General features: G+C 34.4%; 2 protein-coding genes across 8 annotated transcripts in view; one reads left to right on the forward strand and one right to left on the reverse strand.

The window, feature by feature from the left end:
* LOC114328160 (translocating chain-associated membrane protein 1) overlaps positions 1-5,487 on the reverse strand; it is a 45,756-nt gene extending 40,269 nt beyond the window's left edge. For both annotated transcript variants that reach the window (XM_028276942.2, XM_028276944.2), the window contains exons 1-2: positions 5,053-5,487; positions 4,803-4,967 (exon numbers count right to left, since the gene is read on the reverse strand). In XM_028276942.2, coding sequence (XP_028132743.1) covers positions 4,803-4,967; positions 5,053-5,181 — 294 coding nt within the window. In that variant the 5' untranslated portion in view covers positions 5,182-5,487. The remainder of the gene's footprint in view (positions 1-4,802; positions 4,968-5,052) is intronic.
* A 1,584-nt stretch (positions 5,488-7,071) lies between these two features.
* LOC114328159 (UDP-GlcNAc:betaGal beta-1,3-N-acetylglucosaminyltransferase-like protein 1) overlaps positions 7,072-24,763 on the forward strand; it is a 37,058-nt gene continuing 19,366 nt past the window's right edge. For all 6 annotated transcript variants that reach the window (XR_007696746.1, XR_007696747.1, XR_007696749.1 and 3 more), the window contains exons 1-7: positions 7,072-7,397; positions 7,453-7,678; positions 7,734-7,798; positions 12,972-13,040; positions 13,093-13,256; positions 15,426-15,578; positions 20,948-21,230. Coding sequence is in view for 1 of the 6 variants with exons in the window: in XM_028276941.2 (XP_028132742.1) it covers positions 7,374-7,397; positions 7,453-7,678; positions 7,734-7,798; positions 12,972-13,040; positions 13,093-13,256; positions 15,426-15,578; positions 20,948-21,230 (984 nt within the window). In the remaining 5 variants the exon portion in view is untranslated. The remainder of the gene's footprint in view (positions 7,398-7,452; positions 7,679-7,733; positions 7,799-12,971; positions 13,041-13,092; positions 13,257-15,425; positions 15,579-20,947; positions 21,231-24,763) is intronic.

Here is a 24,763-nt window from a genome sequence, read left to right on the forward strand (position 1 = left end):
GCATTTTCTGCAAATCTTCTGACCATGAATCAAATAGTCGTAATTGTAGAGAGAGAGTCAGACAAAAAGATATTAAGGATCTAATGTCCTTTTCTAATCTATCTTTCTATGAGGCAAGTCAGCAGGTTCCTAGGATCCATAATATTTCATCTTTAAACATAAACGATTTCCCCCCCTTACATAGCGATTATAATAATTCTAATGGCATCTTACCACAGGAGAGGAGGTCTGCAGCCTCAGCTCAATATTCAAAACCTTTTAGTCAAGTCACTCAATCTCCACCAAAAAGAAGAAGACCTTCAATACAAGAAAATACAGGTTATGATAAAATCTCCCACCAAAGACTACTTATTAATCCATCAGGTAGAAGAATAAATGAGCCTTCGACTTCAAAATTCAATCCTGCTCACTCTGATTCTCAAATCACTAACTCACAATCTTTATCCCAACTTCATTTGGATTTCAATCAGGCCATGTCTATGCTGAACCAATCTCACAGGGAGCTCGTCATGACCTTCATTGGGGACTTAATAAACTCAAAATCATACTCCATTCCTTACAATATGGCAGATCTAAAGACTAGCATAAACAAAAGTGTATCACCTTTCAATACAAATGTAAACCAGGGTCGGAGGGGAATAGAGGATCTCGAGCCTGAGGATTCGAGATCTTTTGACTCCTTGGTCTAGCAAACCTACTCTTTATAATGAATCCTAACATTCCGATAACTATTATTCAGTGGAATATACGTTCGTATAACACTAATTCTGACAATCTAAAAATCCTTATAAAAAACCTTAACCCAGATATAATCCTTATTAGCGAATCTTGGCTCTCAAACCAACATGTTATAAGATGTAGAGGGTATCAAATAATCAGAAAAGATCGAGAGGATGGCTATGGCGGATTAATTACTCTTATCAAAAATAATATTGATTATAGGGAAATTCAAATTGCCAATCCAGGCTTCAATCATGATGTCCAATTCCAACTCACATTTCTCCCTAACTTTAATTTGAATATTCTTAATATATACTGTCCACAAGACAACTCTATCTCCAAATCCAACTGGTTTTCCCTTGTTAAATTACTTAATAAGCCATTTTTAATCATGGGTGATCTAAATTGTAATCATAAGGCATGGGGTAGTTCTAGAGACAGTCACAATGGTAGGATTATTTTTGATTCTTTGGAGGAACTTGAGCTAGTATTTCTCAATGATGGGTCCCCAACTAGACTGGTGGCCCCAGGAGGCAGTAAGTCGGTAGTAGATCTAACAATGGCATCAGTCGATGTGGCAGCCAGTGTGGGCAAGTGGTCCACTATTTCAGATACTGGAACTAGTGACCACTTCCCCATAATATGTCAGATAGGTGTATGTCCTCAATCTCCCCCGCATTCATGTAAAAGAAGAAATCTAAAGAAAGCTGATTGGTCTACTTATCATAACAATTTAAACAGCATTTTCTTAGCTTCTCCCAGGGAAGATTACGAATTTTTTACTAACTCCATATCATCGGTAGCTGATGAAACAATACCTTGGCTTCACCCTCCTAATAATTCCAAATACCACATTCCATGGTGGGATGACTCATGTGCTGAAGTCGTCTCTGCGAGAGTGTCTGCCTTAAAAAAATTTAAAAATATCCCCTCAATGGAAAACTATATCGAGGCTAAAAAGAATATAGCCAAATCAAGAAAATTCCTAAAATCAAAACGTAAAAATAGTTTCAGACTATTTTGCAGTAAATTAAATAGAAACACTCCTCTAAAAGTTGTGTGGGAGAAAATTAATAAGGTATCGGCTTCGAAACCTTCAATATATACACAATTGCCCTCTACTCCTGTATCCCACGAAATTCTATGTTGCTTAACCCCCCTTTCCGCTGTCAATAAAGTATTGGTTAGATCTCCTCAAGCCCTAGAACCGCCATTTGCTCTCGACGAGTATCAGAACTCCCTCTCAATTAAATCTGACTCGACTCCTGGTTTGGATCAGATTTCCTACTCAATGTTAAAAAATCTTCCCGTTGTTGGATCTTTGTTATTAATTCAACTTTTCAATGAAAGTCTTAGAACGGGTATAGTTCCTGTTCAGTGGAAACAATCAGTAATTTTACCTATAATCAAAAAAGATAAAGATTGTAATAATCCGTTAAACTTTAGACCAATAGCTCTTTCTTCATGTGTAGGCAAAATGCTCGAAACTCTTATAAAGAATAGAATAGAGTGGATTGTGGAACATAATAAGATTTTTAATCCACTACAACTAGGATTTAGAAGGGGTAGAGGTTGTACGGAATGCCTTACATACCTCACCTCAACAATTCAAATAGGCTTCGCTCAAAATCAATACACTGTTGGCATATTTCTAGATATCTCGTCTGCTTATGATAATGTCAATATATCACTCTTGTATTCCAAATTATTAAAGTATAACATTCCAACCCAACTGGCTAATTTGATTTTCTGCCTTCTAAATGATAGAGAGCTATTTGTTAAAGACAAACTGGGACAAACCCATGGCCCAAGAAAATCAAGTCTGGGACTACCCCAAGGTTCCCCATTAAGCCCTATCCTCTTCAACCTATATTGTCTTTCCCTGTATAATTTGATCCCCTCTTCATGCAAACTAATTCAGTATGCAGACGATTTGGTTCTTCTGATTAGAGGGAGTGATATTAATGAATTGGTAATTAATGTAAATAAATTATTGATTCAGATGGAATCATGGTTGCTACACCACAATTTAAATCTGTCTAAGAACAAATCTTCTGCAATATTATTTACAAAAGGAAACACGAAAATCTCTCCCCCTAACGTAATATTTTGTAACCAGAATATTGGTTGGGTGGATTCAGTCAAATACCTGGGGGTAAATATTCAAAAAAACTTAAAGTGGAATTCATATGTAAACTCAATAGAACTAAAAGTAAATCGTGGCCTGAATGTGATGAGAGCTCTTTGTGGGACTTATTGGGGAAGTGATCCAAAAACCTTACAAATTGTACACAATGGTCTGATTCAGAGCCATCTGGACTATGGCTGCCAGGTAATTTTCGATTGTCCAACTTCCTTAATTAAAAGATTGGAGAAACTAAAATACAAAAGTATCCGAATTATAACTGGATGCATGAAATCTACCCCAATTCATGCTCTCTTAAGTGAAAGTGGTCAGATCTCGCTTAAATCTAGATGGGAATGGCTTAGCTCTAAATTTATATTAAGAAATTTAATGTTAATTGGCAACCCAATTATTTCCGCTCTCGACCTGTTAGACTTGGCAATTCAAAGGAACCAAAATCATTGGAAAAACAGAAGTATTCCATTTCTAGTGCTTTTAAAAAACAAATTTAAAAGTACTTATCCCAACTTATATTTAAGTGACTTATACCCATGCCATAACTTTGAACTAGACCATCAATTATCAACAATTCCAATCATAAATATCCAATCTAATCGTTCAGATGAACTTGCCTCAGTTCAACTCCAAAAAATTATTCTAAATAAACCTAGTCACACCAAATTCTTCACGGACGGCTCGGTTGATGATGAAGGATCAGCAGGCTTTGGTGTCTTTAGCCGAGAGATCAACTATTCTTATACCAGTAAACTACCTAAGTATACCCAAATATGTACGGCTGAGATTGTCGCAATTAATCATGCCCTCCAAATTATTTTGATAAATGGGATTAAACAAGCAATCATCTGCTCGGACTCTAAAAGTGCCTTACAGAAAATAGGCAGATCAACCTATTCTATGGAAACAGAACATTCATCGTTCATGACCAAGAGAGGCATCATTGAAGCGAAAGAAAATAACGTTAATATTAGTCTGGCATGGATTCCAGGACACTCGAATATTAAAGGGAACATGGTGGCTGATAAACTAGCTAATATAGGTAGAACCTTAAATGTAGCTGCTGGTATCACTCTTCACTATTCCAACTTTCTACCAGACATCAAGCATTCCATCTGGAATCGGTGGAAGCAAGAATGGCAGGGGAAAAATCGAAATAATTCATTTTACTCTAAAATTGTAGGTCAGATAGATAAACTCCCCTGGTACCACAATTTTGCATACCAAGACAGAAGACATATAACCACCATTATTAGAATGAGGACAGGTCATTGTGCTACTCCAGTTCACCTATTCAGGATAGGAGTAAAAGATGACCCATATTGTGACTGTGGCCGAGTTGGGTCTTTAAATCATCTGATTTTTGAGTGCCCTATAAATATGTCACCCAATTTTGATCTATATAAAGAATTAGCCAAGACAAATATCCCTACTCCCATTGAAATTTGCCTACTTATGTCCAACCTTAATCCACGTAGGATTAACCTGATCCTTAAATTCCTTAACTTAGCCAAACTTAATTTATAAATTAATCAATTCCCAAATTTGAATTAAAAAAATTAAGAAGATAAAGATATAAAAAGATATTGGACCTCCAAATGATAAAAGCCTTAACCCTTATGGTATAATATTGCCTTTCCTGTAGGGACTGTCTGGCCCTATACGAATACGTTCCTGCTAATATATATTTAAAAAAATTGAGGCTTTAACATATATATTTGGAAATATTCGACTGCCCAGAGCAAGACAAGAGTATTTCCCTGGTGTAAGCTGGGCGAATTATCCCGAGGGATATAACCCAATAAAGGAAGAAGAAGAAGAAGAAAAAGAGCATTGGAGTCATGCTTTAAACTTTAAATCACATACAGTAAAAAATGTTCACTTGTTTACTCTAAACTCCAATAACACATTATTTTCACTCATTATTATTAATAATACTTACGTCCAAGATGTATTCCTGAATAATGGCATGGATAACAACGCAAATCAAGGTGTAGAAAAATATACAAGCCCAATCTTTCACACCAGGACTGTAAAGGGGCACCTCTCCTGCTTCTGTTACATTGTGCTGCAGAGTTATGAATATTGAAGCAATTGGAGATGTAGCCTGACAAAAATAGAAACATATTACAACATATACTGGGTGGAATAGGCTGGTTTTCATTCAGAATTCCTTAAAAAACACTACTTACTTGTACCATAAGGCCAACTACAAACACCATAGCAATACATGACACAATATCGGCATGATTTTGAATAACAAATTCGTGGCTCAAAATAGGTGGATTTTTATTTGCAGATTTTCTTACAGGTTTTACCATTTTTTTGTTGATTTTTATTTTTTTACTACTAAAAATGTTACTGCTATATTAACGTATGTTAGCTAAGTTACTTCCGCCACCACTTGCCACCGAAAAGTAAGGTTTCCCCACTAATCTACATTTACAACAATCAAAATTTACCGCAAGTGCCACGCAAAGACACGTCACAAGACATGGACACCGTAACTTGTTTTAATTCATAAAAATTGACATATCTCATTAACGTCAATAAATTTCTTCTATTTAATTTAAAAATATTGGTCTTGTAGACTGTACTTCAGCATCTCAAAACTAACTAATCACAAAAGACAGATTCACACCCAATAAGGTTACTACAAAAATAACAAGATTCATCTTCTTTTTTGATTAATCCTATCAGCCAGCCTTCGATGATTGAAACACCAAGACACCAACCCAAAGACAAAAAAGATACGCCAAATCTGTACCCAAACTAAATAATAAATATGCGTTAAGTTTAAGTTCCCCGAATGTTTATTGGGTTGAATTTGTCTGTCTGTGGTTTAAGTTTAATTTCGGCTAATTTAATTTTTATGTTTCAACAGTTTTTCTTTAATTTCGGAACTTGTTAGGGGCAAAATTTCCCCTGTTTCCCTCCCGTAGATCTGCCACTGAAGTCTGAAGTAACCTCTGAATCGCTATGAATTTTAAAAGCAAATAGTGTCAAAATCAAAACTTCATAAATTGGTTTAAATTTGTTTGTCTGTAGTTTAAGCTTCATTTCACCTAAATAATTTTTATGTTTCAACAGTTTTTATTTAATTTCGGGGAGATTTCCCCTTTTTACCTCCCCGTAGATCTGCCACTGAAGTAACCTCTGAATTGCTATGAATTTAATATATCCGACTGGTATATTATGTGACAAATTTACATGATTTCGAAGTCAGTTAAGTATGATATAATGCCTAGGGCATTATTTTGAGAAATAACGGGCATTAAAATAATAGGGCATTAAAATTAAATAACTATTAAATACTGTTAAGTTAACAAATAACAACCTAAGTAAAACCATAGTAAAACTATGGTTACCACAATTACGTTACGACTATTGCTGGTAAATGTACTTATTTGAAAACTAATTAATTCAAAATGCATTCAAATTGTTTGTATATAAAGAATAATTTAGTCGGACATTAAACGTTGAAGGTACTACGGGTATTATAGATAATAACGCTTTCTGTCAACGTATATCCCTCGGGCCAAAGACCCTCGGTATATACACCATTGACTTCAAGCGTTATTATCCTTATAATACTCTTGCGGTACCTTAATACATAGTTATTAAGGTATATACGTTGACCGAAAGCGTTATTATCCTTATAATACCCGTGGTACCTTAATAGTTATTAACCGGTTATTTAAATTTAATGGCATATGGCGTTATTTTTCAAAATAACGCCCTACAGCATTATATCATGCTTACTGACTTCGAAATCATGTCATTATTTGTCAAATAATATACCAGTCGGAAATTATAACTATTAAATGCAAATAATATAAAGGCCTTGCTTTATGCAATTTGTCCGAGCTGGACAAATTGCATAAAGCAAGGCCAATAACCAAGCAAGCAGCAAATAATATGTAGAGTCAAAGTCAAAACTTCATAAATTGGGTTGAATTTGTTTGTCTGTGGTTTAATTTTCATGTCAATGTCAGCTAATATAATTTTTATTTTTCAAAGTTTCAACATTTTTTTATTTCGGACCTTTTAGGGGGGAAATTTCCCCTATTTACTTCCCCCTAGATCCGCCACTGGAATTTTAAATTCAATTAATGTCAAAGTCAAAACTTCATAAATGTCAATAGAGTCAAAATTTCAGTATTTAGTGGATTAAACTTGCCTGCGGTTGGAGTTGGACCAATTACAAACAAGCATTATGGCGCGGTCAATTTGAATTACTCCTAGTTTAAAAACAAGGAAATCTTAAAAATATTTAAAATACAACAACTTTGGTACTAAAAACTATTTTAAAACAGAGAATTGTAAATATTTTCGTATTTGTGTTTGTTACCTCTTGAATTTTATACATGCCTTTCCTAATAAATTTAAAGGAGATCCAACCCAACCAAAGATAAGGCAGACAGTTTGTTTACTTTTGTAATGTATTAATGTATTATATCATTCTCATAAACAATAAGAACACCCAATATTTTTCGTATTGTAATGGATACTTATGAATAAAGAAGTTGATATAATCGTAAGAGTGATGAACTTTTGTTTAATCCATCTTTATTAATGTGATTATATTGTAGAGTGTCATAGTTCCCATTTATAATGGGGCCAAATGGATAGACCCCTGTTTTCATAGCATTTTAAAACAAAATGTAGATGATACCCAATTTCAATTGGAGGTATGTGTCTGTAATGACTCCAGTACAGATGAAACATCAACATTACTGGGAAAATGGAAAGATCATTTTCAAGAAGCTGGTGTGTCCCTAAAGGTGTTTAATAATAGAAGTGAAAATCCTGGAGGAGGTTAATATCTAAACAACTGAGCATAATTTTAATGCTAATTTATTTTATTTTTTAGTTGGATTTGCTAAAAACAAAGCTGTTTCAATCAGTTCAGGAAGATTTCTGTGCTTTCAAGATATAGTATGTATATTAATGTTTTTTTAATTTATTAAAACAAGTTCTATGTTTCACCATAATCAGTAACACTTCATTTTGATATTTTCTTGTATGGGTGCCGGTGTGTATCGCTTTTGGTTCATTAAATACTGAGGAACAAAATATTGACTTGATAAAACAGAAAATGATAAACATATTATCTGATGGGCTAGGTTTTTACTTAATAAGGAAATGTGAAGCACAAGCCTCTGAGCTCTGCAGAAATTTCAACCTCTAATTATGTCCAGTTCACAGTATTTCAGCAATCCATCAAAATGACACTGGAATGTACTATACCAGCAGAGGCGGCTCTAGCCCATGTAGCGCCCGTGTGCAGTCGATGCTCTGGCGCCCTTTGGTAGACGCGCAGTCAAAATGGAATAGTCGAATAGGTACCTACCTATTCCTAGTACTAGTACATAGATATTCACGGCGTCAGAACAACCTACCCAAAAGAGCCCCTGCAGACTTTTTACCGGCAGATAATTTGCCTTCAAACTAATTTGTCGGCCAAATATCGGCCGACAGTTTACTCAGTGTGAGCTAACTAGAACTTGCGCTCACACGACGATTGTTTATCGGTCAATAGTTCAATTCTCTCCTAGTTTTGGTATCCAATACTTGTGCAGTGCGAATATTTTTTAAATATTTTGCGAAAAAATGGCATCGTCTAATTCACAATCGTTAATTGTAGAAACCTGCATGGCCCAATTAGCATGACTAGTTCATTGAAGGTGACTAAGATCATCCGATAAAAGGTGAAAAACTTTTTGGGTAATCAAGTAATTTAGAATACATTGTGTAGAATTTTCCACTAAATAATCTATCACTGAGAATTCATCATCAGCATCATCAACAGCTACTGCATCCATCGCCAGAAGGAAGCCTTCCTTAGGTGTATCCATTCATTTTAGTTTGTTGTTTTTTGCATCCATTCGTGACCAGCCTTTCACTTGATGTCATCAGTCCATCTTGTTTGAGGTCCGCCTCTACTTATTTTGCTAGTCCTTGGTCGCCATTTAAGAATTTGCTTCGTCCAACGGTTGTTTTCCATTCTTTCTATGTGTCCTGCCCAGTTCCAGTTTAACATGACAATCTTCTGGATTACGTCTGTTACTTTTAACCGTCACATCGTCTTATTTCTTTCACTGTAAATGATGATGCACTCAATACTCTCGGAATCTCTTCTTGGATTTCCCCCTCCGTTATATGAGAGCGATAATAACATGTCTGAATAATTTTTCATTGTGCGACTACTAACTTCAACAGTCAAATAAGAACTTTAGTACTAAATCGTTCGAGAATAGTCGGTCGCTGTTGATAGTGTGTGACCTCTTCACCAACCCGACTGTTTAGTTGGCTCAGTATGCGCACTAACAGCCCATCCCGACTAAACTATCTGCCGATAAAAAGTCTGCAGTATGCGGGATTCCGCTTACTGCAGTGTTTTATCCTTCCAGTGTTTTAATTTTTGAATGAACGAAAAATGATCATTATTTTGCTTTAAAAGTTTGAAGCGTTCGTCAAATTTAGTAATTGCGGTATCTAATAGGTAATAGTAAAAGTTTACTTTAAAATGTATTTTCACGTCAGTTACTGATTCATCTTCCGCCTCCTATTTATAAAATTTTCATATTTTATGTTGAAACAAAGTAAAGGACCCGCTCTTTGGTGCTCCGCGCCCCTAACATCCCGGCGCCCGTGTGCACCGCACACCCTGCACAATAGGTAAAGCCGCCGCTGTATACCAGTAATCAATCTGGATAATATCACCCACACTATTCCAGTCATTTAAAAGCCATAAAAATGATTCAAGTCAATCAAAAGATCAGTAACACTATAGTGAAAATGCTTTCAAGAAAGAAGTTTAGAAATTGGAGGGCTTGGTACAATAACCTTCCACATACACATTGCATAGTTTTGAGGAAAATATGCATTTGTATTGATCCTAAGGACTATGCTATTAACATTTTTGGTGCAATAACCGTCCACATTGTTCAACATTGAATTTCTTACACACTATAGGTTCGTTCCAAGACAACACATTTGTACGATCCCTTGAACCGTCACGAAATCGATTGGACTGTTTTAATGCGCAGAATCGCCCTTGAATGGTTTTCTTTCGATATTGAACCGATTACCAGTATGTAACCCTCTTGGAAGTTATTTGTGTACCATTTCAAGTTCGATTTGTGCCTGAGCCATTTTCAGTACGAGTACCACAGTACCACTAGTAGTTTGCTAGATGGTTAAAAATTATCATTTCTAACATGTTCATTAAACATCACTTCAACTTCAAAATCTTCCTCAGAATCAATATCTGACATAAAATCGCTGTCTTCTATGAAAAAAAAAATAAATAATCCATATTTTTAAGATTAATTTGAAAAAAAAGAATTAATAATTATTTAAACGAAAATCAAGATTCATATGTACTAATAGCGTGGATTGTGGATAATTCTATTATTGAATCATCAGCTGATCTCATAACAGCGACCAGTAAAAATGAAAACAATCCTAACTGCGTAAGTCAGTACAAATAGTTTCTGCTTGAAGGCATGTATCAAAAGGACCGTTCAGTTACAGATTTCGAAACGGTACATGGATCGCTTTGAACAACACAGTGTACGATACGAATCATCATTCATGTTCACTTGGAACGCATTTTTTATAATGCGCATGATGAGGACAGTACGAAGGACGGGTTTCATGTCACTTGGAACGTGCCTTATGTGTACAGTTTTTGCTCCAAACTATGTGGAGGTATTTTTGAAGGCAAGAATTGTCATAAACTTAATTTCTACAAAAATTGGCTTTGACTGGTTATTGCACCAAACTCTTCAATTGTTTTAAAACTGTTCAATTGTTAGTGTTAAAAGAGGTAACTGATGTAGAGGAAGAAAAAATATTTATTTATTTATTTATGGGCAAGCCCAATTCAGAAAAGATTATTACAAAAAAAAATATTACAGACAAAAGCAAAAACATAAACAGTGTCAACACAAAGAACAAATATTACAATATGTACTGGATAAAAAAGCTATTACGTTCAAAGAAAAAAAAGAACATTACGATATAAAAAACAAACAATGTTTAAGCTTAAAAATTGCTGATAGAAATTATATCATTAACATCTAGTTATATTGGAATGCTCAACAAATGGTTTTTAAATCTATCCAAGGAGTTGCAGAATTTATTAAGTCATTTAGAGAATTCGCAAGTCTAAGTGTTCGTGGTAAAAAAATTCTTGTAAGTATAGTTATATCTATGGAAGCTTATTATGTGAAAAGTTCGAGTTTGTCTTGTTGACCGAGTAGGAACAAAAAGACTAATTTTTGACAAAAGATTGGGACAGCTACTATTACCATTAATAATGTTGAATAAGATTGTCAGATCTTTTCTTTTTCTACGGGTTTCTAATGAAGTAATATTCAATAATAATTCAATATCTGTGTAGCTACGATATATATGTTTTTTAAAAACTACGTATCTGAGGAAGGCATGCTGAACTTTATCAAGTTTATTTTTATGGACTTGATAATATGGAGACTACACAGAGGAACAAAAATTAAGATAAGATCTAACAAGTGAGCGATATAAAATTTTCATTGAATTTATATCTGTGAAATCACGAGATGTTCTTTTAATGAAACCAAGCATTTTCATAGACTTTTGGGCATAGTGAAAAGTCTAATATTATGCCTGGGTCTCTGATTTGTGTGCATGATTGCAATGATTTATCGTTAATAGTATAGTCATGTGTTAGCAAATGGTGATTCCTACAGAAACGCATAATATAACACTTACCAACATTTAATTACATGCCATTAAGAGAGCACCACTGGGATAATTTATTAATATCTGATTGTAGTCCAAGAGTATCATCATGAGATCTTATTATCGTAAAGTACTTAAGGTCATCAGCGAAAAGGAGAGCTTTTGTATGGGAAAAACAAGTGGTAATATCATTAATGAATAGATTAAATAGTAGCGGTCCCAGATGTGAATATCAAATAATGAAGCACTGGATTGACAGTTTACACTGGATTCTGGATTGACAGTTCACACTATTCCAGTGGCGCTGGAATGAAAAATAGACAGTCATTCCAGTCAATCGGACTGGATTGATCACTGGAATGGTGTATATTTCAGTGGTGCAGGTTCACATTAAATACTCCGCCAGTGCCATTCTAGCGCTTGACTGGAATAATATGAACTGGATGTTACAGAGCCACTAGAATAGTGTAAACGGACAATCCAGTTCTTAATTATTAAAAGAGCATAATCACAATACTGTTACTGATCTTACAGCTTTTGAATGACTGGAATAATGTGGATAATGTCATCTAGTCCAGCACTGTATTCTGTATTTAATTAACTCCAGTTAACTGTTCACTGTTGAGTTTGCTGGAATGACAGTCTATGTTTCAGTCCAGCTCACCCTTTCCAGAGCAATGAAATAGTGTAAACGGCCAATCCAGTTCTGAGCTATTGCAAAAGCATTGTTACTGTAGTGTAACCAATCGTACAGTTTTTAGATGACTGGAATAATGGGACAATGTGATTCAGTCCAGCAGTGTACTGGATTAACTCACTAACAGTCCAATAAGATCAGTAACACTATATTGACAATGCTTTAATGCAATAATCAAGCAATGGATTGGCCGTTCACACTATTCTAGTTCCAAGAGCTCTGGAATGAGCAAGTTGGAATGAAAAATAGACTCATTCCATCAACTGGCCTGGAATGCTTCATTCCAGTGCAGATTCACATTAGTTCAGTGGCATTCCACTGCTCTACTGGATTGCTAGACTGGAATAATGTCAAGCGGACATTAAGAATAATAGTATGATGCTAACAGCATACCAATGATGTAAATAATGTAGTGACAACAACCTTGTCTTTCAATATTGTCTTCAAATATTGTTGAAGTAGTTCACATTTTATATTTGTCATAATATGACTAAAATTTGGTATTTATCTTAATGGTGTTTATCACTGTCATTCATACATTAATTAGGGCATCAAATGAGCATACCATATACTCATTTGTCTTTTTTCACAATTCTTAGGGTTAGTTTTTGCATGCGCTTGTCTCCCTAACTCAGCCACTATCATACAATACGAAGAATATTACAAAAATGATTTTTGTTTCAGGATGATGTGATGTTACCAGAAAGAGTTCAAAAGCAATATCAGGTTGCTGTAAATTCTTCAGTTGATACAGTAAGAGTTGTTCATGTCTTGTATTCAGAAAAATTAAATGTTGCAGTTTTAGATTGTGGGTGCTCAGTTCAAACGTGAACCAGAGGATTCCACAGTTCGCTACACCAAATGGGCTAATTCTTTAAGTCAGGAACAATTGAGCATTCAAGTATATACATCACATGGTCCTACAGTAATAATGCCTACATGGTTTTTGTATAGGGATCATTTTGACGAGTAAGCCTTTAATAACCCCTGCTTAGCTGGCCCCTCACCTTGAAGAAATTAAAAAAACAAATAGCGCTAAACTATGAGCTGATTATGAGCTTTCATGTCCCACAGATTAAAAATTTTGAGCTCGTTACACTGGACAGGAATTTAATATTTTTTGTGGGGGGCTGACTCAGCCCGTCCACTACAAATGAGATATTGAATTGATCTTTGCGGCAGAATTACTAGTGGTAGAGGAGCTCAAGCGGGGATTTTTGCAGTTACTCGAGCGCGTCAACTTGTGACTTGGGGAGAAACCTTGTACCCTATAAATGTACCCCTACCATATATCTCAATACAGGGGAATTCGTTAAGGGGGTTTCGAAAAAAAATCTATCCTTAGAAAACTCAAAATCGTCAGATTAAGATAAGGTAAGTTAAGCACATGCAGAAAAGTGTATATTTCAAAAATCTAACGCTTTGAGCGGGGCGTCAGGAAATGGGTGGGTCACAAAGTTTCACAGGAAAAAAGCGAATATTTCGAGAAATAAAGGGCCAGATCGAAAAACTAAAAAATATGTATATTTTTTAAAAATCTATCGAATGATAGATAAACACCACCCTCTACGGAGAGGGGTCGAGGGTAAATTTTAAATAGGAATCCCGCGATATTTCGCAAATAAACATCTGATCGAAAAACTGTAAAATACACGTATTCAATATTTTTGAAAAATCTACCGAATGAGACCAAACACGACCTCCCACGGAGGTGGGGTGGGGGGTCGCTTTAAAATATTAAATAGGAAAAATGATTGTTTGAAATGAAATATTAAATTAAAAAATGGAAAGTCCTCACTTAAATGGAAAATTTTACTTAACTTTTTTTGGTTTTAGGACCTAATCTTCGCAACCCAATATCCCCATATCGCTTGAGTAATTGCAAATTTAGCATACTTTCCTCCCCTACTATATTTATGAGATTTCGAAGTGATATAGTTTAGATTTTGAGCTCATCCTCTTAACCTCCAAACAGCCCTTTAATTTTGTTCTGAAGCTTATTTCCTTTTGGCATTTTTATAATCAACTATTTTCAATGGGAAATAAGCCACAATTTTACCAAAAAAATGATTTTATTAACGTTTCGAAGCCCAAATCGGGTTTCGTTGTCAAAATACAAAATACTACTAAAATAATACTACAAAATACTAATAAACTAGGTTTATTTTAGTAGTATTTTGTATTTTGACAACGAAACCCGATTTGGGCTTCGAAACGTTAATAAAATCATTTTTTGGTAAAATTGTGGCTTATTTCCCATTGAAAATAGTTGATTAGCCCTTTAATTGGTTCAATTTAAGATAAAAATGTTAAGAAAAATCAAAATATATCGTATTGCGAATATTATTCGTATAGCGTATAAAAAATAAGAATAAACTCTTAAAATATGCGCATTTTGATTATTGAGCTACAACCCCTTCGTAAGAAAACCTCCCCTCTTCCCGGATTTTGTGTGAACAAAATTAATTATGTTGAGATAACATGTTGTTTGCTAATTTATGAATAAACAGCCTCTAAAGTTATACCTACTTATAGAATATTAATTTACATTTTATCTAAATTAATTTTTTAATAGCAATTCAATAATCGAGAAGCTCATAAATTAGTAAACGATATGAAGTCGCAAAAATAATTAATTTTATTAATTTTAAGCGCAATTCTCTCTTAAGCCGGGAAGATGGGAAGGTTTTCTTGCGAGGGAGTTGTTACGCGCAATAATCGAAATGCGCGTATTTTAAGAGTTTATTCTTAGAATTTATGTGCTATACTAATTATATCCGCAATACGATATATTTTAATTTTTCTCTTGAGTTGAATCAATTAAACGGTTGTTTGGGGGTTAAGGGATGAGCTCAAAAATCGAAACATCACTTCGAAAGCTCATACTCATAAATATCTCGTAATTCTGCCGCAAAGATCGATTCAATATCCCTATTTTTAAGTAGTGGGGGAGTTGAGTCAGCCTCCACCACAAAAAATATTAAATTCCTGTCCAGTGAAATGAGCTCAAAATTTTTAATCTGCGGGATATGAAAACTCATAATTTAGCGCTATTTGTTTTTTAATTCCTGCAAGGAGGCAGTTCAACAGGGGTCCTTTAATGTACATTTGACTATAATATCATTGATTATTTTTTAGAGTAGGAGGATTTGTGGAAAAAGGAATGGGAACTCCAGAAGACTTAATTTTTTTCTATAAGCATCTTGATCTTGGTGGAAAAATTATTAGAGTAGACGAGTGTTTGTTGATATACAGATTTCATTCGAACCAAGCTACTTTTTCTGTTCATCAGTAAGTCCTAACTGTTAAGCTGGATTTATAGTTTGACGTAGCGTAGACGTAGACACACTGGAAAAGTTCAACACCGAATTTTGTGTACTCTTGTTTATAAATGAACGTAAACGCATGACAGAACGTAAGAGAAACGTAACGGAACGGAAGAGTTCGCCAACTTTTATCTTTTACAGTGCGTTTCTTGCGTCTGGCCAATCAAACGGAAGAATTTTGTTCTGTCGCCTAAAGTGGACCCGCCCTCATCCATTTTGTAAAGTTGTTTATCAACATATTCGAATTTTGGTAATTATTTGTTACAATGGATGTTAAGTTATTAATTTAATAAAAATATATCATAGAGTAATTTCAATATTTCAGATAAATATGAGTTGTTTTTTAGCCTAATTCGAGGCTATCCACACATATACGATAGGTTTATAATAAATCCAATAAACATTTTAAAGACCAGGAAATGAAACAAAATATGTAGTTGGAAATCCCACGGCACCAAGGAGCATACCTTCGTGTATTTCTTAATGTCCTAATCCATGTAACACACAAAACGGATAAATATTATAATAAATAATAGTAAGGTACCTGACCCAAATAAGGCCCGTCTTATTTAATTATTTTTAAATAAATATTAAATATTCGATTTAATTTCTAAAAGCAATGGGAAACGAATGGAAGGTTTATGCTCTTTCATTTTACTATGGTACAGTTTATCAAATCTTAATACTTTTAAAGTTATAACGGTTTTTTCAAAATAAGTGTTGTGGGCCTTATTGGGTACAGTAGTTCCAAAAAAGGCCCACCAGTTGATCCAAATAAGGCCCACCTTTTTTTAATTGTTATTTTATTTTGTTCATTAATTTGATACATGATTTTAGATGTTAATAAAATTAGATACTGTTAACTATTTTTGGGGGTGTTTTATTGAAAGATATCCAGTAAATAAAGGCATTTATCAAATCAGAAACATACGTTTATTCACATTTAAGAAATTTTACAGTTTTGTAATAATCCGCAGTGTATAAATCACACTTTTTACAAACAAGTAGGTGTTTTGTCTCTGCTTGTTAATCCTAAACATTCTTCGTGTACGTATTTAAGGCATTTGGTGCATAGCCTCATATCTGCTATTCTGTCCTCTTGACACCAGTAGCAAAACCAGCTCTCTTCTTTTTCTCATGAGTTTCAAACCTTTGACTACAATCCACTTGGACCTTTGGATTTTAGTTTTATATTATGTTCTCCTTTTTTTGGTTTCGTCTGTTTCCCTTTATCACTAATAGGTTTTTTGTCTTGATTTTTATCCTTTTCAGTAAATAAAGCTTTACTTACTGTAACCGCTCTATAATTAAGTGACTTTGCTCGGGGCTGGACAATTTTCTTTTTTATTTCAGGTGTAGGAAGAATTTACTGAAAGGAAGTCTCCAAAATACCTTCGTCATTACTGGAATCATCGTGAAAAGATAAGATGTCGGAAACTGAAGTTGTACTTGAATCTGGCGAAGAATAAATCTTTCTTTTCTGACACTTTTTCTCAGAGGGGTCTCTTTCTTGTATCATTGGTGCCTGGTTGTCATCGGTCCTCGATTGTGTAAGCGATGGAGTATCTTCTTCATTTACGTTATCTCGCCTCGACAGTTCAGATGGAGCAAATGCTTGTTCCGGGATAACATTAGGGTCAAACGGATAGATGCCTGTGGCACGAAACCCAATTGAAACATTATGAGGTGTAGCAGCTCTTGGCCAGAATTTGGAAAATATTTTTCCGAAAATGCTTTTATTAATCGTACGTCCTTCGTCAGTTTTTGTGGTGGTCTAGTACAACAAAACCTCTTGGTCCCAATATTCTTCAAAAGGCTCAAATACAGATTTGTCCATCGACTGTAGCTCATGTGTAGTGTTGCTAGGAATACAAAAAAGTGTAATGCCATGGAAGTCAGCTGCATCAACAATACCTGCGTCTAAGTAAGACTTATCTCCATCGAAAATAAGTAAAACAGGACCTTGTGGTTTGAACTTTGCAAAGTAGTGTACCCATTTTATAAAGGTTGATGTTGTCATTGATCCTTTCTCTGTCATTTCAATGACCGAACCAGCTGGAAGATTATCTTGCCATTCTGGCTGCATTCTTTTTACTTTGAAGAGAATCATTTGAGGTATAACTTGGCCCAGAGCGTTTTCACATGAAACTATGGTAACATTTTCACCATGTTCAAGAGCAATCATATGTACCCTTTTTGATCCTTTTTTAGCATAGACTGATTGTTATTTATGTAGAGAAAGTCGACATCCTTTCTCATCCATATTAAAGATCAAATGCGGTTTATCAAAAATGTCCAATTTAGACAGCACCTCTTTTAACTTGTTATAATAGTCGTTTCCTATAAACTTATTAAGTTTGGCTGCTCTTCCAGGGTTCATGCTTTGTGTTTTTCTTTTGCGACCTCTAGGTGACGTTTTAAAAACAGGCTTTAAATAAATAAACATTGCTGAAAACATACAGGCACCAAATAAGGCCCACGGGCCTTGTTTATAACTCTACCGGTGGGCCTTAATAGGGACAGCTTCTTTACCCGTGTCTTGTCCTGTATTTTTATGAAAAACTGTAAATACTCAAACGTTACAGTACGTTATTTTACATGTTGTCTATTATATAAATTATAAGCTATCAGATTATATATAACACAATTATTTATCACTTTTATTTCAAAACATCAATAAATTCATAAATACCTGAAAATAGTAATTTGATGTGCGCCTAGCGTGTCTGGACAAGCAACTGACATCAACATGGCGTAGTCACACTTAACCTCGATTTAAGTTCAGATTTAGCCAATAGATGCCAGTAGCGTCCAGAGACAAACGTCACCTTGAGAAATATTCGATTTTTTTTAGTAAAAACAATCGATGGGCTTTCTTTGGAACCGGGCCTTATTTGGGTCAGGTACCTTATAAATAAATAAACACAAAGTTTGTTTACGGTTCGTATAATTTATAGTCTATATTGTTGAATTAAGTCACTGTTTCTACTCATGCGCAAAAATTCCACTACATTGCGGTCGAGTTATAAAGTGACATAATATTTTCTTACGTTTCCAGTCTGTTTCTTATGTCTCCGTTGCGTCTACGTCTACGCTAGGTCAAACTATAAATCCAACTTTATGTTATATAAACTCTAATTAAGAAATGGTGTAGAGTGTGTTAATTGAGGCCTATAGAATCAAAACTTGCTAGATCCATGTTTTGAAATTTTGCCAGGAGGAAAAACATTAAAAATGTAAATTTTCCAAAAAGTATTCGGCATTTCTTAATCAAAGGGGCATCAATAAATATAAAATTGCACACTAATTTGTCATTATTCTGCATGCTCCTTACATCTTCAGAAATTTGTACTTTTAGTTTGGATTTAGCAGAACGAAAAATTTAGGATTTAGCAGGTTTTGATTCGGATGGGCTCAATTTGTCAATTATGTATAGGCATAATGTGTACGATATACCTAGAGTGGAACAGCCAAACCGAATAAATTAGATAGTAAATAAATGGGTGCATATTAAAAAAAACGCTGGGACACGTCATTTTTACAATAAAAACTTTTCATACAGGGTGTATCATGTAACAGTGGTTCATACCAACTTTTTTATTATAAATAAACACCCTATATACTATTCATTTTTTGGATTCCTCAGAATATTCCAAACATATTAGGTATTATCTTATGTAAAATGTATTTAACTGTTTTGGAAATATTAAGTATTTTGATGTGAAAATGATCTGTGTACAAAAATTTGCTACAGCACACTCAAAAACTAATAAGTGGTGCTGTTCATTTCTTGCTGTTTATCTCTTTCTAACGTAAAAAACAAAACTAGTACATTAATATGATTGTAAGAGATGAAAGGTTTACAATATTTTTGACATATCCCCATAAGAAAAAGTCTAATGTCGTTAGATCAGGAGATCATGCTGGCCATCCCAACGATCCTCGTGTCCCTATTCACCGATTTGGAAATAGTCGGCTGAGGCACTGCCGAACATTGATTTGGTAATGGGGTGGTGCTTGATCTTGCTAAAAATAAGTAAGTTTGTCAGAGTTGGTATCGCCATTCAAATTGCCATCAATGAAAACGGGACCTATGATATGATCTGCAACAATTTCTGTCCATACATTCCACGTCAACACATCAGCTTCTGATCAGATATTACACCAAGTATTTGGCCTGAATTACAAAACTCTCTACCCTCCTGAGCAGTGGTGGAAGCAGTCCTTGTAGTGGTCTTCTTTTAGTAAAGAAAATTTTTGCTTTTTTGGATTGAGGATTAGGCATTCACCTTCACACCAGAGTGGACTGCTTCACCCTTCAGAGATTTTTTTGACACAACGTCCTGGTTCTTGATCCCAATTGACAGATCGTCTGTATATTCTAAGCAATAGAAACCTTACAGAAAAATTATATATAATTTTTTCTTTTTTTAATCAACCAATATATTATGGTATCAACTTTAAAAAAGTTGCAGCACAGTTAAGTATTTTCATTAACCCCTTCGTGCCGGACCGTCATTCGGCAAGTCGGCTCCTGCATACGAATTCGAGCGCTTACCGAGCGGCTTCGCGCGGTCCGTTAAAATACAGTATCCCACTACAACTAATGAAAGTTAATGTAATAATAACACTAATTTTAGAAATAAAAGTATTTTTAATAAATTTATTATACATCTACATAGTATGTGAGTTAAATTAAATTTTATCCATAAAGAACCATTTTAAACAAAAATTATTAAAAAAGATAAACAAGATAATTCGTATGGAATTCCCCAGATTATTTTGTGCATGATATCGTCCCAGTCTCCTAATCTGGGAAATTCCATTCGAATTATCTTGCAAGGGATAGTAAGGTAATTTGTTAACAGCAGCACAGTAAATTCACCTTCCACACAATCCCATCAGTCAAACATCCAAACAACCTTATCACCAATCAAATTAACTAAATATAATCTCCCTCTGGACATCACCCACTTTTGGGCGTGGTTTCCCCACTTTTAGATTTGAATAAGGTAATTCGGACAGAACAAAAATACCTGAAATATGATGTAGATAGTGACACCGCCTTATGGCGAACGAAAACTCATGATGCACCCGTGTGCATCACCGTACTGAGCGGACAGTCAAGCATGATGCACACGGGTGCATCACCGTACCGAAGGGGTTAACTGCAATCTAAGGAAACTTTTAGACTTAGTTAAAGAATATAAGAAAACTTTTGTTTGTAATAAAGAAGGAACCATTCTATATTTCAAAATAAAGATTTTAGAGATACTGTAAAATACTAAATCCTTTTTTAATCTGAGCAATTTTAACCTGATCTTATTTTTTTAGGGATACCATCTGGAATTTACGAGTAGATAGGTTACAAAAGAAAATTTTAAGTGATTGGCCGCAGTTTACTATTTGGAATGCTGGTAAGCAAGGCAAGAAATTATACAACTCTTTATCGAAGGAAAATCAAGCAAAAGTTGTAGCTTTCTGTGATGTAGATAGTAATAAAATTGGTAAACCTTATATACCATATAACCCTAATGATCGTAAAGGAAAGAAAAAGATGATTGAAATCGTTCATTTCAAGGATGCACTTCCACCTTTGGTTATTTGTGTAAAAATGGTAAGATGATTATTATCAGTATATGGAGAAGATGGTAATATGCTCTTCTCGTTCACACTTTCTCCATGGAGGTGTGTCTATTAGCCCCAGTGTGTGGAGGTATTTGCTTAGTTAACAATGACCAATCAAAAAACAATGTCAATGTTGTTCTGAAGCTATTTTCTTGTGACATTTTTATAATCAACTATTTTCAATGGAAAATAAGCCACAATTTTACCAAAAAAATGATTTTATTAACGTTTCGACGCCCAAGTCGGGTGTCGTTGTCAAAATACAAAATAATACTAGATTAAACAAAAATGTTGTTGCTTAGCAAAAAATTCTTCTAATAATTTATTTAATCTGACTCATTTATATCGGCAATTCAGGCATGTATTATACATTTTAAAGTAGAAGAATTTAAAATGGTATTGCCAATATTGATGAGTTGCGTTCCTGGGACGACTTTACTAAAAGATAGTTCATTCGATTACATGAAATCAACCTCAACTCAAGAATATCCGCCACAAAAAATCATAGCATGTGATCTGTCTTTAAAAAGACAACCAAATGCAACGGTGGCAGTAAAATTCTCGCGCTAGAGATCCCATAGTAAATCACGAGGAGATTCAAGTATAGTCATGAAAGAAACATATAGTAAAAAGAGAAAAAGAAGCTTCTCTAATTATGCTAAATGAAAACAATTGTGTTGCAAATTCCTCGGTAGAATGCAATAGGATGTGGTTACCCATACTAAAAGAGGAAGTCAATAGAAAGAAAATACCACGATCCACGATTAGTAAGTCAGTAACATACGAGTTAGTACATATTTTATATTTTAGTATTATTTATATAATATCTATGTATTATTAATATTATTTATAATTTAAAATAGCATATATTATATTAAAGTCAGAATTTGGTATTAGTTTTGAGAGTAAACTAAATGTAAGCCCAAATACTTACGATGTCGGGATAGTATCACGAGGTTTTTTCCTGGTTTTCCCTCGAGATTTACTATGGAATCTCTAGCGCGAGAATTTTACTGCCACCGTTGCATTTGGTTGTCTTTTTAAAGACAGATCACCTGCTATGATTTTTTGTGGCGGATATTCTTGAGTTGAGGTTGATTTCATGTAATCGAATGAACTATCTTTTAGTAAAGTCGTCCCAGGAACGCAACTCATCAATATTGGCAATACCATTTTAAAGTCTTCTACTTTAAAATGTATAATACATGCCTGAATTGCCGATATAAATGAGTCAGATTAAATAAATTATTAGAAGAATTTTTTGCTAAGCAACAACATTTTTGTTTAATCTAGTATTATTTTGTATTTTGACAACGACACCCGACTTGGGCGTAGAAACGTTAATAAAATCATTTTTTTGGTAAAATTGTGTCTTATTTCCCATTGAAAATAGTTGACCAACTGTCAAGCCTAGGTTTTCCTGGTCATTCCCAAGTAATAAATATGCATATATTTTATTTATTGTAAGGGTGCAAAATTTGACCCCCCCCCAGCAACTCAAAAACCAAGAGCTTCTTCAAAATTTAAAAAACACGTCAATTTATAATAGGAGGGGGACGAATTTTCATGCAAAATTCATACCCTCAAATGTAACCTCCTACTACCCCGAATCAACCCCCAGTTTGTTTAAATAGCAAGTGTGGTCGAGTGATCATTTGAAAGGTAATTTTTTTCTCTATACGACACTCTGTTTTTTTAATTTACATAATAAAATTAAAGGTAATTTTGGATTTAACAAATGTATTCTAAATTAGTTAAATCCAAAATTGCCTTTAAAGTTATTCCGCAAACTAAAAAAAAATGAGGGTCGTGTACAGAAAAAAAATACCTTTCAAATGATGCACAACTCGACTACGGGGTCCGGACAAATAATCCCCGGACAAAAAATCCACACAAAAAATCCCCGGACAAAAAATCCCCGGACAAAAAATCCCCGAACAAAAAATGCCCACAAAAAATCCCGGACAAATAAGCCCCACAAATTTTTTTGGACAAAATATCCCCACAAAAAATCCCGGACAAAAATCCACAAGAAATATTTGCTGCCTAATAGTTATCTAAAAGTTTTCCCGAAATTTTAATAAATTTCGAATTCCAATTCTATGCTGAAAACTTCAAATTTTAATGACAAAAGAGTGTGAGTTTTTTCAAAAATTGTGGAAGATATGGGGAATGAGCTAAGGCCCCGTTTTCATGACAGGCGCTTAACGCGCATTTTGATAACGCGCGATTACAACCACATACATTTTACTGAAGACCGTTCACATCCTAACGCGCGTTGGCATGTGAACGGTCTCAAGTAAAATGTATGTATTCTTTTTCTCATGATCATCTTTCAGTGCGTCACAGTTTTTCGATTTCTTTCTAACGCATTAAATTGTATGTGACAGAAAAAAAGGCACGTCGGTGATTACTTCTAGTTCTGTGATTATTCTAGTTGTCGATAGATGGCGCCATAATTAAAAAAAATATTTTTTTTAATTAGATAATAATATTACAAATATAATCTGTATAATTTATAAGACTATACAAATCAAAGAAAATACCATTTTATAAATGCAAGAAACACATTTGATTTGTTTTTATTCTAAATTGAAAATAAAATATGACAACTGTCAGATTTAACTAAAATGTCATGTTAGAATAAATGTCATAACCCAGATAGCACAAGTACGTTTTATGGACATCCAATGGACGTACATCTGTGTACATTGGAACGTCCAATGGACGTCCCGCTAAGGTACAATGGACATCCGATGGACGTCCAACGAATGTCCAGAGTTCACAAAATTGGACGTCCATAGAACGTCCGCTACAAACGTACATTGTACGTTGTATTGAAGCTTTCAGTGTACACCTTATGTACATTCAATGTACGTCTTATGGACATTTGTAGGGCACTTTTCAGAAAGAAATCTAGTATCCATAATTTTGTGAATACATAGCAAAAAGCCTTTATAGGAAATAGTTCCTTATAATACTAAACTCCTATACTTAAAAATATTACACAAAAGACTTTTTTATTTCTCTTTACTATAACTTCATTATAATATATACTTTATTATAGGAACTAGGAACTTCATTAATGCACGGCTGCACTTGGCACGATAAACAGAAAACACAAATATATCACAGGATGTATTTTCATAAAGACGAGATTTAGATAATGACGCCCTAGGAAGCATGCACATTAAAAGAGGTTTAATCTCTGTTCTGTTTCTGTTCCAAACTATTTTTAGAGTCAGTACCGTTGTTGTATATTACAAGCGCGTTTGCCATTCTGTGAATTATCATAAATAAACCATCCTTCAGTATTCCACAATAATTAACAGCGATAATCCCCTAAAAGTACCTGCCTAATACTACCTTTCACGACCGATAGCGCGAAGAGCGACAACGTTGTCAAGAAGATTCTCATTTAGTTTGTATTGGGACTTAATATAATAGTCGCGTTTTGTGTAAAATATCCATGGACAACAAATGGATGTCCAATGTACGTTGAAATCCAACGTCCAATGGACG

The sequence above is a fragment of the Diabrotica virgifera genome, chromosome 3 (assembly GCF_917563875.1).
Source record: "Diabrotica virgifera virgifera chromosome 3, PGI_DIABVI_V3a".
NCBI classification, from domain to species: Eukaryota; Metazoa; Arthropoda; class Insecta; order Coleoptera; family Chrysomelidae; genus Diabrotica; species Diabrotica virgifera.